The sequence below is a fragment of the Lynx rufus genome, unplaced genomic scaffold (genome assembly GCF_022079265.1).
Source record: "Lynx rufus isolate CCGP_SWC_20201006 ecotype Redwood Valley unplaced genomic scaffold, mLynRuf1.p SCAF_16, whole genome shotgun sequence".
Taxonomy (NCBI): Eukaryota; Metazoa; Chordata; class Mammalia; order Carnivora; family Felidae; genus Lynx; species Lynx rufus.
In genome coordinates this window covers 47,533,671-47,550,337 of record NW_025814830.1, presented here as the reverse complement: position 1 = coordinate 47,550,337, position 16,667 = coordinate 47,533,671, and the positions used below count along the sequence as shown (strand labels likewise).

At 44.6% G+C, this 16,667-nt stretch overlaps 1 protein-coding gene across 1 annotated transcript in view; it reads left to right on the top strand.

Annotated features, from left to right (window-relative positions):
- Nucleotides 1-16,667, top strand: part of ADAMTS18 (ADAM metallopeptidase with thrombospondin type 1 motif 18) — a 139,139-nt gene that overhangs the window by 76,289 nt on the left and 46,183 nt on the right. The window contains exons 11-12 of the mRNA XM_047079265.1: nt 6,741-6,836; nt 11,208-11,356. Coding sequence (XP_046935221.1) covers nt 6,741-6,836; nt 11,208-11,356 — 245 coding nt within the window. The remainder of the gene's footprint in view (nt 1-6,740; nt 6,837-11,207; nt 11,357-16,667) is intronic.

Here is a 16,667-nt window from a genome sequence, read left to right as displayed (position 1 = left end):
TCCTCAGTCTTCACAAAGACCTTTTGAAATGAGACTTATCTTTTTTTTTTTTTTAACATGGAGCTCAGGGAATGTGTATTCCATGTGCCCCAACCCTCAAAACTTTCAAACAAGGCACAGCATTCACACTAATGTTACGCTTCCTTCTCCCGAGTTAATATCAGTGTTTCCTCAGCTTCAGTCATTGACAGCGACATTCAGTGATTAATAATCACCTTTGTTCGTGGCGGTGTATCTCTGTATTATTACGCATGTGTTGCTTTTCTAATAAATCATCTCACACCCAAATCTCTAAGTCCAGTCGTAAAAAAGTAACCACTGAATCACAGGTTTGATAGGAGATTACTTATTTTTCTAATGCTCTTTAAATGCGTAATTGTTAGAAAAGTTTATCCACCCACCGTCCACAATATTTTTGGTGTATCCTCCATGGTCCATGGGACTTACTTTGGCAAATGCCGATGCATCCTGTGCACATTAATAAATTTACGACTGCAGGGGCACCTAGGTGGCTCAGTCAGTTGAACGTCTGACTTTGGCTCAGGTCATGATCTCACTGTTCTGAGTTCGATCCCCACGTCGGGCTCTGTGCTGACAGCTCAGAGCCTGGAGCCTGCTTTGGATTCTGTCTCCATCTCTCTCTGGCCCTCCCCTGTTTATGCACTGTCTCTCTGTCTCTCCCTCTCTCTCTTTCTCTTTCAAATATAAATAAACATTAAAAAAAAATCTATAACTGTCTCTAATTGTCTGTTAAGTTGACGTGTTTGGCAGGAGTTGATAGATGTTCATCCTGTTGACAAAGTTTGTCTGACTCTCCTTTCACTTCATTCTTAAAGGTTTCGCGAGCTTACCCCCATTCATTAATCACACGTTTATTAAACGCTTACTATGGAGCGAATCCGCAATTGGTAACGAGTTTGATTTTCTTTGCAAACATAAAGGAAGTTTTAAAAATGACTACCATTCCTTCAAGATCCTACATTCAGCAAACATTTGTGGGGTGCTTGTTCTGTGTCAGAGAGTGTGCAGCGCTTAAATAGCCATTCTTCACTTACAGATATTTTTCTGGAACTGTACCATAGTTTTCAGAGAGACAGCACCTCAGTGGGATGGTCTTCCTCGGGAACCGGGGCAAAGGGAAATGGAAACTGCAAACTAAAAGTCTGAATTGAATGAGGAAGGCGGAGGGGCCCAGTGAGTTAAGTGTCTGACTCTGGATTTTGACTCAGGTCATGATCTCACCGTTAGTGGGTTCGAGCCCTGTGTCGGGCTCTGCCCTGACAGTGCAGAACCTGCTTGGAATTCTGTCACCCTCTTTCTCTGCCCCTCCCCTGCTCTCTCTCTCTCTCTGTTTCTCTCTTTCTTAAAATAATAAACATTTAAAAATATTTTTTTAAAAAAATGAGGAAGTCACAGAGATGGGAATGCCCAGGGGGTAGAGATTTGCTTACGGGAACAATTTGGGAAGACCAGGAGGTAAGACTGTTCGAGAATGCTGAATGTTTCCCCCCCCCCACAGCCTAGGGGGCAAATACCTGCTTGTAACTTGAACCGTGGCATTACCTCTGAGAATCACAGATCTTTCCTGCCTCCCCTAAGTGGGTGGGGCTTCCAAAACAAGCAAATTTCCCGTTTGTCCTGCTGGTCTGAACAGTTCAGACCCACATCTGGCAGCCCAGGAGAAGTAATGGCATTTTGTTTTCGGTGTCTTCAAGGTCCTGTCATTGCTTTCCCTTTCAGACCTATTCTCACTGCCTTTTTAAAAAATCTTTATGCACCCCCCGCCCCGCCGGAAAGGCAGTTTTGCATGAGTTAGAAGCACGCACACTCAAAAAATTTCTCAAGTGTCTTTGGAACCGCATGCAATTATCAGCATCCCCTGGAACTTGTTAGAAGTGCAAATGCTCAGGTCTCATTCCAGTCCTGAAGCATAAGAAAGTGTGGGGGTAGGACCTGGCAACCTATGCCTGAACAGGGGCTCTCTGTGATTCTGATGCTTGCTCAGGGTTGAGAACTGCTGACTTAGGCAGTCGTCAGTTTCACGCACGCACACACACACACACACACACACACACACACACACACACACACACAAACCATCTGGCTTTTGGAGTTAGGTGGACCTGAAAGTTTAAAACCTTATTCGACCGTGTCCTAGAACCCGGGTCAAATGGCTTAACCTCCCTCAGCCTTTCTGTCCACATCTGTAAGGTGAGGATAGGGATAGTTCTTCCCTGGTAGTTGTGTGGGTGCATCTGTTGGTACAGCTAATCAGGGTTTTCTCGGCTTCCTTGTCTGAGCCTGGAGCTGGCTGTCTTTCTTACCTGTCTCATCTTCTGCCAGCCGTCGGTGTCCTCACGCCAAGCTTGATCTCTGTTCCCTTTCAAAGTGTTCAGGAAAATGAGTTGGTTAGATTGGGCTGGTGGGTCCACATTATTTGGACAGACGTAAGGGAGGGTCACCTCCACAGCAACTGGAGGGAACACGCCTCTGGTTATTAAACACATATTAGCCGCTGACTGACAGCGAGGGAGTAGGTGCCGTCTGCCAGAATGCTCCAGGCTCCGGAAGAGACTCTGGTCAGTGCTTCCAATGTGGCTTATTTTACTAAGTTAGAAATGAGCAACCTGCACCCTGTATCTCAGCAGCCATCGGTCACTGTCACGTAGCAGGAGGTCCATTCATGTTCATTTACAGATGCACTGAGCGGGTTTGAAGCAGAATAGAAATGATAGGGAAGGTATGAATTCTAGTGAATATTTTTAGGCTCATCACCTCAGAGAACATTTCTTCTGAAAGAAGAGACATGTCAAATATAGTAGGATGGGCATGCATTTCTGGTTTCAAGAATCGGACCTCATAATGCTCAGAGGTCGTCAAAAGGTACAAAGTTCTAGAGAGTAAGTCCTGGAGATTCCATGTACATCACGGTGAGTATAGTGAATATTATAGCGCATATATGAAAGTTGGCCCGAGAGCAGATCTTGTCTGCTCATCACACGAAAAGAAAAGAAAATTTTCCTCATCACAAGAAAATAAAATTGTAAAAATATGTGGGGACAGATGGACTTATTAGCGATCTTTTGTAATACATACGAATATCGAATCATTATGTTGTACACCTAAAACTAATATGTTTAGTGTTACATATCCATTAGACTTCTAATGTAGAAAATTTTAAAAATTTTCCAATTTTATTTTAAAAATTATCGTGTAAAAAAAGAATTCGACATTGGGATGAAAGAATGGAAAAGAAAGAGAAACTCCCTAAGGATCTAAATCTAAGTGTAATCAGTAAATTGTACCTGCTTTGTAATCTAATAAATTTCCTACCTCAGGTTTCACATTTTACTAACTTCCCCCACGGACTTGGGGTTCAGCTATCTTCATGTCCTTGTATTTTTTTCAAGCCGTTTCTGCTTTCGTGTCTATAGGTCTTTGTGTATATGCCTCCCCGCCTAGCACGCTGCACGGCCACCCATGTGGCAAATACCTAATCATCTTCTACTGTTGTCAAAGATTCCAGCACAAGCGTTACCTCCTATTTTCCCCAAGGAGACTGAAACATTCCTTTCCCCCGGCCTCCATCTGTACCCTTTATGTCACCATCATAAACTTGTGATACTATGTTATAGCTGATGAGGTATGTCTCTTGCCTCAGTGGATGGACAGTATCTGTAGGGCCTAGCATGTGCCCACCATGTTGGCAGATACCCAGGAGTCATTTACTGAAATCAGAATGGCAATCAAAGCTGACATTTCTTTAGCACTCCCATTTCCATAAAGTGGACGATTATGCCTCTCTCCCCTTCTCATCCCTCCTCAAGAAAGCAGGAGTGGCTGACTTACCTGGGAGAACAAGAGGAGTCAAGGAGGACTCTAGGGCTTTTGGTTGAGCAGTCGGAAGTCTGGAGGGGTCATGTCATGAGCTGGAAGAGGCTGAACATGACTCAGGTTTGGGGGGAAAGATGGGGAATTCTGTTTCAGATGTGTTAAGGGCGTTATGAAATTTGATTCGCAAAGACCACTAACATTTTTAGCACCTCAGGTTTCGCTTGAAGGGGCATCTTTCGGAATCTTTAGAATACAACAGGACAACACGGTCAACGATGACAGGACAGAGTATAGTATTGAGAGTCTCCTTAAAAATCACATCCAGGCAGCATGAGATCTTGGAGTCTCTGTGGTTAATTCTTTCTCCCTTAAATTATGACTTAAGTCTGGGGAATTACAGATAAGGAAAAGTTAGTTGAATATGCTGGGGAAAATAAAGAAGGAAGAGAAGCAAAAAAGTGCAAACTCCCATTTCTGTTTACTTTGAAGGGGAGCTTTCTCAGAGGGTTCTCAAGGTCGTCAAAGCATGTAGTTGGCTATAATTACGTTTGACTTATGTACTTCACCACAAAAGAAATAACATGTTCATACAGCCCGTCTGATTTCACTCTGGAATCCTGTGTTTTTGTGTTTTGCCTTATTTTCCTGGTCTTCTCCAGCTGCCCCTTTTTCTTAGCCCTGTGGCTTGGCATCGGGCTGTGGAATCTGGGTCGCCTTTGCTTCGGTCTGTCCCAAGGTCGTTTTGGCGGTGGCCACATAGGCTAGGGGTGTGGGTTATGGCTTCCTGCTGGCTGTAAGAGGGAAAACAGTTTAATTCTGAGAGCCTCTCAGACTGTGGCTTTGTTTCAATGGTGACCTCCTATTTCTCCATTTTGATATGGACTCTTTTTCCACATTAAGTTGTTCCCTCAGGCCCGGGGTGACACATGTAAGGGCTCGCGGAGATGATGAAGTTGATTCACTCGTTGGCAGACTGCCTTATGCTTTCTACTAATGTCAGTGGCCAGGTCCCCTTCTGTGGGAAACATTGACATATCGTGTCTTATGAGCTGTTTTGAGATTTGAAAGTGGTATGTGTGGCACCTGCGTGGGGCTCCTGCTGGTGGTGTTCCCGAGCGGAGTCCCGAACACCCTTCCCTTCTCTTTTGCGGGGGGGAAGGATTTTTTTGGTCCACAAGATCAGGCTCCCTGCACAGATCTCTGGTTTCCCTCCATTTTCTTTCCTTGTTCTGTGGAAAACTTTTTGTGTGTGAAATAACGCCTAAGCGTGTCCTTGCCATATTTTCCAACCATGAAATCGATACGAGCTAGAATGCTTGGGGGATTGGGTGCCCGGTTAATTGACTCTTCAGGGTTACACCGAGTGACCGCAAAAATCATTTTGTTTCCTCCCTGGTGGTTCATGTTTTCCCCCAAATTGTATGCATTCACACTTCTATCCCAGTAAATAGAATGTGGCAAACGAAATGGAATCATTTTGACATTTCATGATTTTGACATTCTATTAATGACATAATTCTGAAGAGCAACTTTAGCTGTTTGAGCTGGAAGGAATCTGGTTCCGTTGCCTTATTTCATAGGTAGGTAACTGAGGCCCAGAGAAGCTGAGAGCTTTCCAACCTCCATTAATGGCAAATCCAAGCCCAGAGTAGTGGTCAAGGATGCTGGCTGGAATCAGGCCAGTTGGAGTCTGGCCTTTGCCACTTACCAGCTGTGTGACTTGGCGGCTTTGAAATGTCAATAGCTCGTTCAGTTCCCTCATCTAAATTAGTTTATGTGCGGAATTCGTTTAGTGAGCACCACTAAATGGTGTTAGTATTAGTTTCCTATGACCGCTCTAATAACTTTCCATGAACTTAATGACTTAAAGCAACACACGTTTATTTTCTTACATTTCTGGAGGTGGACACATGAAGTAAGTGCCGCTGGGCTAAAATCAAGTGTCAGCAGGCTTGTGGCCCTCCTGGAAGCTCTAGAAGAGAAGCCATTTTCTTGCCTTCTCCAGCTTCTGCAGGCCTCCTTCATTCCTTGGCTCAGCGGCCCCATCCTCCGCCTTCCAAGCAGCAACATCCACCTTGGCCCTCCTCACGCTGTCCTCCCTCTGACTCTCTTCTATCTTCCCCTGCCCTCTTCAAGGGTCCCTGTGGTTGTCTTGGGCCCATCTGGAAAATCGAAGATAGTCTCCCCACCTCAAGGTCAACTGCAACCCTGATTGCATCTGCACCTTTAATTCTCCTTTGCTACGTAAATGCGCAAAGTCACAAGCACCAGTGGTAGGGATGTGGTCATTTTTGGGGGACGGTGTTCTGCCTGCCACAGTCTAGCATGAGAGTTAAGCTATTTGATGCTCTCGTGTGAAAATTGCTGAAATGCTTGAAAATTACTATAAAGATAAGGACGCTGGTGATGATCATTTACATCATTTACCCTTGAGAACAACCCTCCAGAGGAAAGAGGTGCTTCGATCACCATCTCCACAGTTGAGAAAACCACACTTCAGACCCTTCCGCAACATGTCCCTAGGGCCGGGAACCTCGAATTCGGGGGCGAGGATCTGAATCCGTTGTGCTTGATTCCAGTTTGGGCTTCTTTTGTGTCACTCATGGTGGTGGTAGTTGTCATTACAAACCAGGTCTCTTGGTTTCAAGCCAAATGGTCCCTAAATGAACTGTCATTACCTCCCCGTCATTACCAAACACCCATGTCGGCAGTGCGGAAACTTCCTGCTTGTACATTTGCTACAGCGTATTTACCGGTTACCTGGCCGCTCCCGACGTCACTTGCCTCCGCTTCCTGGACAATGTCCCATTCCAGCTGCCTCAAAATATGATATCGTATACAAAAGACTTTGGATATTTGCATTTTTGTTGTATTGACACCCTTACCAGCTTCTTCTTTTCTTTCAGGACATTTGCAAGTCCCTTTGGTGCCACCGAGTGGGTCACAGGTGTGAGACCAAGTTCATGCCCGCGGCAGAAGGGACCGTTTGTGGCTTGAGTATGGTAAACTGCATACTTGTTAGTCTCTAGTTCTGGAAACATGATAACATGTAGAAACAAACCATTGTACAAATTATCTGTACTGTAACTTCAGAATGGAATACCTTGGCTGCTGCATACATTTTCTGACTACTCTTTAAATTAATCAGCATTATTTAAGCAGTTATTATAAAAACTCAGTGCTAATATAACCCAGTTGGCTCAAGCGTTTAGGGTGATTTTTTTTCTTTTTGCCTTTGGTTTCCATTTTTAGATGAAATATTTCTATTTCAGCAAGCTGGTGGATTTTATTGTATACTGTTTGTGTTAAACTTGATTCAGTATAGAAGAGCTTCAAGGAGCAGATGTCCTGTTTAGTAGCAAAGGAAGGACTCTACCCTGATACAAGGCCCCTACTGCTCACCTCCCAGGACCTATCGTTGGGCTTCTGACATGCTCACTGGAGTCCCATCACTTAGAGGGATTCCTAGCAAAGGATAAGCTGCATCTCCGTCTAGGGTGTACCAGAAATCCTTGAGCCAGCAAATACCGTCAATCTAAAGAATCGTCTCCAATATGGGAGATTATGGGAGATTTCTGTGTTTTGAGTGAAGAACATTCATATATTAGTTCCTGGGTTTTTTCCTCCTTCCCCGCTAATGTCTGGAGGACAGGTGCACTTGACGTAGCAGGAAATGGTCCAGATTTGGGGCATTCCTTTGAAAGATCGCAACCAAGAAGCTATGAAAGAGGGGAGCATGGAGATATTCCAAGTTCTTTGATCTCTGTTTTTGGGTCTGTCAAGGCAGCACGAGCCTGTATAGAAGACTCGGTCATTTAAAGTGAACTCATTCGTGCAATAATTTATTGACTACTAGATATCAGAGACAGGAGGCTCGGGGGTTACAAAGATAAACACAATTCAGTTTTATGTCTTCAAGAACTCAGTCTAGTGGGGGGAGCTACCTGTGCAGAAGCCAATAACTCTGACCGTCTTTTGAAACATACCTTCTTTAAGCACCTACTTACTGTCGATGCTCAGAATTAGGTGTGCACTTAGAAAGAAGTACAGTGAGTGGGTACACCACGACGGATGCTGGGATTTGAATGGAAGTTCCTCAGTTGGATGGGAGAGACATTCAGTGAGAGATTGACCATGAAGGTAGAGATACAGGACCTGAAAATTAATGAATGTTCAGAGAATGCTTTCTGATATTAAGTCACTCAGCATCTTTTAGAAGATTTGCATTTTTTTTAACTCTTTGAGTTTAAAGGAAATGAATCTTTAAAACATGGAGGCATTACATGCCACTTTTCACCCAAGATACCCATCTTAGAAAATTCCAATAAGGGTTCTCACTGAAAATATGCATGGAGTTGTTTTAGGTGTGGTAAGGGAAAGCAGTGAATTCATTAATTGAACATGTAAGTAGTGCTGAAGTCATTCTTATTTTTTAAAGCGTCAAAATTTAGGACTTGCACCTCAAGGATTAGTGGGTATATTCTGATTATGAAGGCAACAGCATTAAACATAAGAGGGATGTGCAAGAAAAAAATGGATATAAGAAATGAGGAAAGTAAGTGTCAAATGGCATGGGTTTCACATTAAAAAAAAATTTTTTTTAATGTTTATTTTGAGAGTGAGAGAGAGCATGAGCGGGGGAGGGGCAGAGAGAGAGAGAGGGAGCCAGGATCCGAAGCAGGCTGCAAGCTCTGAGCTGTTAGCCCAGAGCCCGACCCGGGGCTTGAACTCACATACTGTAAGATCGTGACCTGAGCTGAAGTCGGACGCTCAACCGACTGAGCCACCCAAGCGCTCCTAAGGTTTTTATTGCATAAATACACCAGGGATCTAGTTCCATGGGGCTGAAAATGCCCCGGGTTAGATTTTAGTTACTGTAACCTGAGACAATTCAAGCCAGAAGTTCGAAAACAGATGTCCTAGTGCCACTCCCACCCCCATCATTATTTTAGAAGACCAGACTGCAGTTCTCAATAGTGGGGGAACGCCCTCGACTCTGAGGGTCCCCAGCACAGAAAGCATTTAGATGAGCTCCATCCATCATCACACCGGTATGGTTACCATTGCATCTACGTACGTGGTACTCTTCCTCCACGGGGGGATGAAACTGACTCTTCGTGAGACTGTGAACTCCATGAGGCCAGGGCTCTTATAAGCATAAGCATGTCTTACGCTTTATCTCGAGTGTCCTACGGATTAGCAACTATTCCATGTTGTGTTCACGTGTTCCTTTATAACTGGAACGTGACCCAATCCTTCTCCCTCCCTATCTCGTCCCTGGTCATTCGGTGACTTTTGTACCATGAATCTTCTGTAAACGTGTGAGGATATGAAAAGCCACGTACTTTTATCTACTTGTGTGGAGAAGGAAAGAAAGGCTCATGCTTGGTATCTGTCAGGAAAGGTGTCTGCCCAGATCTGGCCGTTCAATTTGAAATTAGAAGAAGTATATATCAGTATATGTATATAGATGGATAGCTAAATTACGTGTGTAGAATTTTATACGTATATGTGGATTATGCATGTGTGTGTCCATATATATATATATGTGTGTGTGTGTGTGTATATTATGAGCAACCTCTGCATGACTTAGCATAACTGCACACTTTCCTAAAAGCCTCTGCAGTTAGATCCAAAGAGGGTGTGTCGGTGTGCGTTGCATTTATATATTTATTCCTGTTTTCTATACCGAATGGACAAGCCGAAGGAAACAATCCGTTAGCAACCTAAGACAATACTCGGAAAAATAGTGAAGTAAAGTTAAATTAATTGAAGGTTTGGAATGGATCTTAAAACACATTTCTTAAAAAAAGAAACCAGGGTTAAGATACATCGGTGGACCGTTTGCCTCTGAGGCGCGAAGGATCCGTATCCTGTTGAGGAGCTTTGGTTACTGAGTTTAAGTGAAGTCTCCATCTCCGTGGTGCTGCGTTAGTATTTCCTTGCTACGTTTCTCTCATCCAGAAATAGTTATTAACTCCATAGCACCTTGGGAGGATTATGTTAGACCCTGCATGGGAAGTCCTTCTCTCCCCGTTCCTGTACCATTTCCGGCACCTAGAAGCAACTTCGTAAACTGGAACTGTTTCTCTTGTTGGCTGTTGTTTTTTTGTCTCAGCCACTGGGCTCAGCCAGGGAGAGTCCTGGCCCCGGGGGATTCCTGGGAGGATAGATTCTGATTCCTGCTTACAGTAGACAAAATCCTCTACTAACCAACTGCTTCCCCCCTGAAAGTTCTCAACAGTGTTCTGTGATTTCAGGCAGACTGTGAAATTAATCCGGGGCAAAGACAAATTAAAAACACAAGAATTAATCCGCACCCAGCAAGAATCGAAGGAAGGAAGCAGTATCTTCACCCAGGCACAGTGCACTAGCAACTCAATAAACAGCCGAGAAGCCACATGTATCCCAGGGGAAAAGCGAGGACTTGGAAAGTCAAACAGCTCTCCCATAATTCTGCGACTCAACCCTCACTCTTCGGCAGAAGCTGGCACGGTCCAAACCTCAACCCGCTGGATCTCGTGGCAGAGGCTTTCAGGAAAGTGTGCAGTTACACTAAGTCATGCAGAACTTGCTCATAATAAAAGCACCACAGGCATAAAACCACTACGAGAGGCTCAAGCAGTCCCCAAGGACAGAGATGACCGGCAAAGCCTGGAATGTATCACAAAGGAAAATAGAAGGAAAGGTTAGCACAGAAAACAGCTCTCTCGCCCTGGCTTGACCAGACCGTTGGCAAATGAAAGACCCAGAGCTAATTCATAAAAGACACTCAGAGAGTTCAAAGTCATCGGTTCAGGGTCTGGAGTAGGAGCCTTTCACACAGCCGTAAGGTCAAAGGGTGTTACCTAAAAGCACAATGCGTGTGGACGGAGAGCTAGTCTGTTTCGTAAGACGTGCTCTGTAGGGATGGCTGGGGATAAACAAAAATGTCTGTTTTTATGATGAGTAATCAGAATGATAAATTCTGTGTTAGGACCTAAAAAACCGGTTCTCCTTGAGTGAATGATCCACATTGTTCTTTAAGCAGCCTTGTGTCTAAAGGTCGGGGGGGAGGCACCCTTGTCGCTGTGCCTGCGAGCTCTCCCTTGGCCCTTGGGTGGAATCTTATCTGAACACGTCACCTCGACAGCTCACAAAGCATGTACTACTCGGCCGGCTGGTGACAGACCGGTCTTCGCTAGATGTCAGCCTTTCAAAACGCATGCAATAAATGCAGAGTGACCGGGTGTTCGTGAAGCGCTCTCGAGGTGTCCTGCGTTCTCCCTTTGGCCCCCATACTCGTTTTTCCTGTTCACGAACAGGTGTCTACACCTCCTTGCCCTTTCCCAGGCGGACTCTGACAAGAAACATGTCACACGTTCTTTTCACAGTGGTGTCGGCAAGGCCAGTGCGTAAAGTTTGGGGATCACGGGCCCCGGCCCGTCCACGGCCAGTGGTCTGCCTGGTCGAAGTGGTCCGAGTGTTCCCGAACTTGTGGTGGCGGAGTCAAGTATCAAGAGAGACACTGCAATAACCCCAAGTAAGGCTGCAACAGAAAATCAGTATTTGTAAGGCAAGAATGTACTGTTTTTGTTTTGTTCTGCTTACATACTGTTGGGAAGTGTTTTCTTCCCTCTGGTTAATAGCAATCAACTAGGATTTTACTGTTTGCATCAAAAGGGGTGAAGCGGTCAGGAACTTAACAGCAAGCAAGGAGTTACTCTGTGCGTGAATATGACGCCGATCAGAGACTCAGCTCAATAGTCTGAGCTACTTTCTGAATCTAAATGAGACCCACACGGTCACACGATCAAATGCCTGTGATGTAGACCAGAGAAGCTTGGCCAGCGGAATGTGTGTGTGTGTGTGTGTGTGTGTGTGTGTGTGTGTGTGTGTGTGTCAAACTGATGAACTGGGGAAAATATGCTGATTTTTGCCTTGCAGGAATGTACATCAACACGTGTTGACAGATCTGCCTGACTTTTCAAGAGAAACCAGAAGTCCAAAAAAAAAAAAAAATGTGTGTGAAATTTCCCGATTGTTAAGATATTGACAACAAATTCAACTTTCTTAAAACAGAGGACCAGGAGGACTAATCACGAGGGCTACAGCCTGAGATTGGTCCCTGGCCACCTGCAGGCACCCTCGCTGGGATTCTGAACCGCCGTCTGTATTCTTTGAAAACGAAGGCGGTTTTATGTTAGTTTTATCTGCTCTAATTCCCACGTGAAATGCGTGTGAGATGTACATTTCCTGATTGGCACAGTGATGTAGAGAGAGACTGGGTTTGAGAGCGAGAGCTCAGACTGCAAATCCTGGGTCTGCCATTTATTAACTGTGTGACTTTGGGGAGTTCACTTGAACTCTGAACCTGGGCTTACGTATAAATTGGAGATAATACTACCTACCTCTGAAGTTTTGGGGGTGTGGGGATTAGAACTGGGTCTGTAGAATGCCTGACATACTGGGGAGCATGCAATGGGTGTCCAGCACAAGGACCCCGCCTCTGTGTGGCTTTTGCCACCTTCATCCTGAACTCATCGGGAGCACAGGGTAGCAGAGGGTGAGTCCTCAAAAGCAAGGGGGAGGGGGTGGAGAGAGGCGTTACCGGTGAAATTGGGTTTTGGAGAATGTGGTAGAGAGAGAAGAATGTGATGGGTCCTGGGAAAACAGATTTCGTTTTCCAGCACTGTTCGAGTGGTGGTGTAGCTTGAAGGTCAAGAACCCAGGCTCCTAATCCCAGGACCCTAGGTTCGCCTCCTGGCCCTGCGTCTTTCCAGCTGTATGGCCATAGGCAGCGTACTGTCCCTGCTCTGGATTCCTCCTTGGTAAAACTGGGAAAGCGAGAGGGAGCAAAAGGGAAGTTTTAAAGAGACCTGGTATCTCATCCGAGTTAGCAATCTGCGCTGGGTCAAGAGGCCAGTTTGTTCCAAGATAAAAGAAAGGGTCGGAAGACACCTTGACCATGGTTTGCTGGGTAGCAATTTGGGATAGCAGGCAGATGCAGGATTTTTCAACTTCGGCACTCTTGACGCTTGAGGCTGGAAAATCTCTGTTATGGGGTTTGTCCAGCACACGGCAGGATGTTGGGCAGCGGCCCGGCCTCTACCCACCAGATGTCAGTAGGATGACTGCCGCTCCCCCAACAACCCTGTGTCTCCAGGCACTAGAGGGGGCCAATGTCCTCTAGGGGCAAAGCCATCCCCATTTGAAACTCGCTGGCTTATCCAAGACCCGGTAACTAGGTGTGACGGTAGACAGGCTTGTGATGCATTTACAGCTTACACCAGATTATTAAAACCACCCTCCTCGTACTTTGAATGTAGCCCATATCTTGGATAGAATTCCTAAAATCATTCTATTGCTTTTCATTTTTTCAGCCTATTTCATGGATCTGGTTTTCATACATCACAACACTTTACAATCTCGGTATTTTCCCAAGAAAGAAATAGATTACCTAATTTAATAGCTCTGCTGGTAAAGTGCATGAATAACACCCCTGAGGTTTAAATTAAAACCTCTCTCATATCTGTGGGATTGAGAACTCTCATTATAATAGCGCATTGTTCATGGAAATATCATAGTGTAATTTTGGAAATGCCTAGTAAAAGAATCCCTCATGTAGTTCCATTTGGTGGTGTTTTATCATTTTAAACCAGATGAAGGCTCCTCAAGATACTGTTTACTTTGATTATGCGTCACAGATAAGACAAGTACATGAGCAGCTGTCCCAAGGCAATTGAATTAGTTGTTCTCTGTTGTTATTTCACTTCGTTGTAGTAAAGCTGGGGTGGGGTGGGGGTTCCCCTCCATTTCGGATTACTGATTTCTCCTTTGCTTTAGTTTATTATGCGTTTGGTCTGTTCCCATCACTCAGCCTAAGCAATTTCATTTTCTCCTGTGAGGAGCGCGGGGAGCTTTTATTTCACTTAATGATCGTTTTCCCAGAACATACTTTGTTTCATAAAAATGAATTATTCCTGGCCAGTTCACAGCTTTATCCAACTTGTCAGCTTCCAAAGTGTTTAGAGGTTATCTGGTCCTGGAATGACTGGTACCACACACACATGGCCCTTCTTCTTCTTTTTCCTATGCCAGGCGTGGCAGGGGGGACATTTTTAACTGGTAGAAGTTCTGTTGCCTCCCAGGTCCTACAGTGCCTCAGGAACCTTCTCCAAACATTTCTCCAGGCCTTTGCTCCCCATCCAACTAGAACAGAGACATGAGTTGCGACCTGCTGTCTAATCCAGTCACTTGACAAATGGGGAACCAGGGGAGATGGGGGGCACAAGTGCTGCCATCTTTCCCCGGGTCATCAAGCCGGTAGTGATAGAGTCAGACCAAGAGCCCCCGGTTTTAACCCTCTGACATTGTTTCTGGTTCTCTGACTCTTCAATTATTATGCTCTGCAAGAGCCTAGTGGAATTTCTATGAAGTCTGTTCAAGCAAATAGCAAAAATTAGAGTAGTGAAAACTAAACATGCCGAGGTATTATAGAACTTTCCTAAATTGCAAGTCTATTTGACGACAAATAATACGCCACCAGAGAGTCATGGTTCTAGAATAATAATTGAATCAAACCTCTGGCCCATTTTCCAACCGGTGATTTCCAGGCTCAGGTGATTATTAGAATCACCAACTGTGCTTTAAAAAAATACTGATTTCTGGATTTTCCCTATCGTATATTCTTTTTTTTTTTTGATGTTTTTATTTATTTTTGAGAGAGAGTGCACACGTGGGAGTGGGGGAGGGGCAGAGAGAGAGGAGGACAGAAGATCTGACACAGGCTCTGTGATGACAATAGTGAGCCTGATGTGGAGCTCAGACTCAGGAACTGTGAGATCACAACCTGAGCTGAAGTCAGAAACTCAACCAACTGAGCCACCCAGGTGCCCCCTGCCCCATCCTATATTCTTACTGAGTAAGTCTGGAGGGACCCAGGAGTCAGTCAGTCTGTCTGGCTGTCTTTATTAACAGAGCTCCCCTCCCGATCCCACTGATCACCCAGCCAATATTACAAACATTTGTAGTCAGGACATGATATATTATGCAGAAGTAAATATGAGTATATTTTATAATGGTCTAACGTAAGAACAAAATCGTGTTCCCAGACGTTTGCTTCCTGACCGTTTATGTTTTTGTTTTTAATCTCAGTACACCAAGGGATGTCATGGTGGAATTTTCTGTTAATTTATCCCAACGCTCCTGTTTACAGCTGCAGAAAAATGTACCTCTATTTGAGGATGTGCTGGAAAAGTGCAGATTCTTACCAGTCGTTAAAAGCAGAAAGCATTTGAAAATAGTTAGGATTCTTTTGTGCTAACTCTGCCCTAGACTCAGTCCTGTATTCTTTTTTTGTTGTTGTTTGAAGACGGTATCTCATTTATTTTGTGAGCTTTGTGTTCTTTATCGCTTTATTTTATTCATGATAAATATACTTTTTAATCCCTATCCCCCATTTCACACATCCTCCCACCTCCCTCCCCCTCGGTAACTATCAGTTTGTTCTCTAGAGTTGAGTCGGATTCTTGGTTTGCTTCCTCTCTCTTTGCCCCCCATGATTGTTTTGTTTCTTAAATTCCACATACAAAGTGAGATCTTAGGGTATTTGTCTTTCTCTGACTCATTTCGCTTAGCATAGTATTCTCGAGCTCCATCCATGTCATTGCATGTGGCAAGATTTGATTCTTCTTTATGGCTGAGTAATACTCTACTGTATATATATATACCACCTCTTTTTTATCCATTCATCTACCGATGCCTACTTGGGCTGCTTCCATAGTTTGTCAGCCCTAAATTCTTTACAAACATCATCTCCGTTAATCATCACAACTGCCCCCCCGTGACAGGTTACAAGGTGAAACAGAATTGCCTAAAGATGAGCGAGGAAGAGGTAGAGGATATTTAAATCCAGATCTGCCTCATTATAAAAGGCCAGCCTCCTAAGCATCGTGCATGACCGTCTTCCTCTTCCATGCTGGCCTCTGTTGTTGCCTCGCTCAGTTAAATGCAGGTGGAGTGGAAGATAGGGGGCTCAGCTGTGCTCCCTCTCTTGCTGGCTGTGTGATCTTCATTCGGCAAGTTTTATGAACCTCCTCAGCCATTTTTCACTTCATCTACAAAAAGAGGGGGTGCTGTAGAAGTTTCAAGATCTTTTCTGTGTTACGGTTTCTCAGTTGCAGTAGTAACACCTGTGGTCCTCTTTCACGGCCTTGAAACTGAGTAGTCTAAATGAAGGTTGTTTGTAAAAATCTCAGAATGTCTTTTCGTTTCTAATTGGAAAAAAAAAGTTATTTTAATGTTTTTTCTTTTTTTGAGAGACAGAGTGCCTGTGGGGGAGGGGCAGAGAGGGAGGGAGACCGAGAATCCGAAGCGGGCTCCAGGCTCCGAGCCGTGGGCACAGAGCCCGACGCGGGGCTCGAACTCACGGATCACGAGATCATGCCCTGAGCCGAAGTCGGACGCTCAACCGACCGAGCCACCCTAGGCGCCCCAGAAATCTCAGAAAGTCTTAAACTAAGAAAGTTTTAAATATGCCTTATGAAGGTGACCATGAATAGAAAGGCTATCATATGGCACTTTAAGGGCTTTTTTTTAAGCGCTTTTTAGATAATGATTTAAGAAGTCTTCGGGGACTTGATCCAGCACGGTGACTGCTGAAATGTTGAAGTAGTCGCCCCAGAATGTTCCGAAATAGCGAAACAATCTCACTCTGGCGGTGTGACACTTCCCGTTCCTGTTGAATCCATCTTAGCATGCACTTACACGAAGATTGGATAAAATATGCTGAAGCAAATCCAGGGGTGTTTTACGGCATTCTTGTGCTTCCTAAAGAGACAAGGAATTTTAGT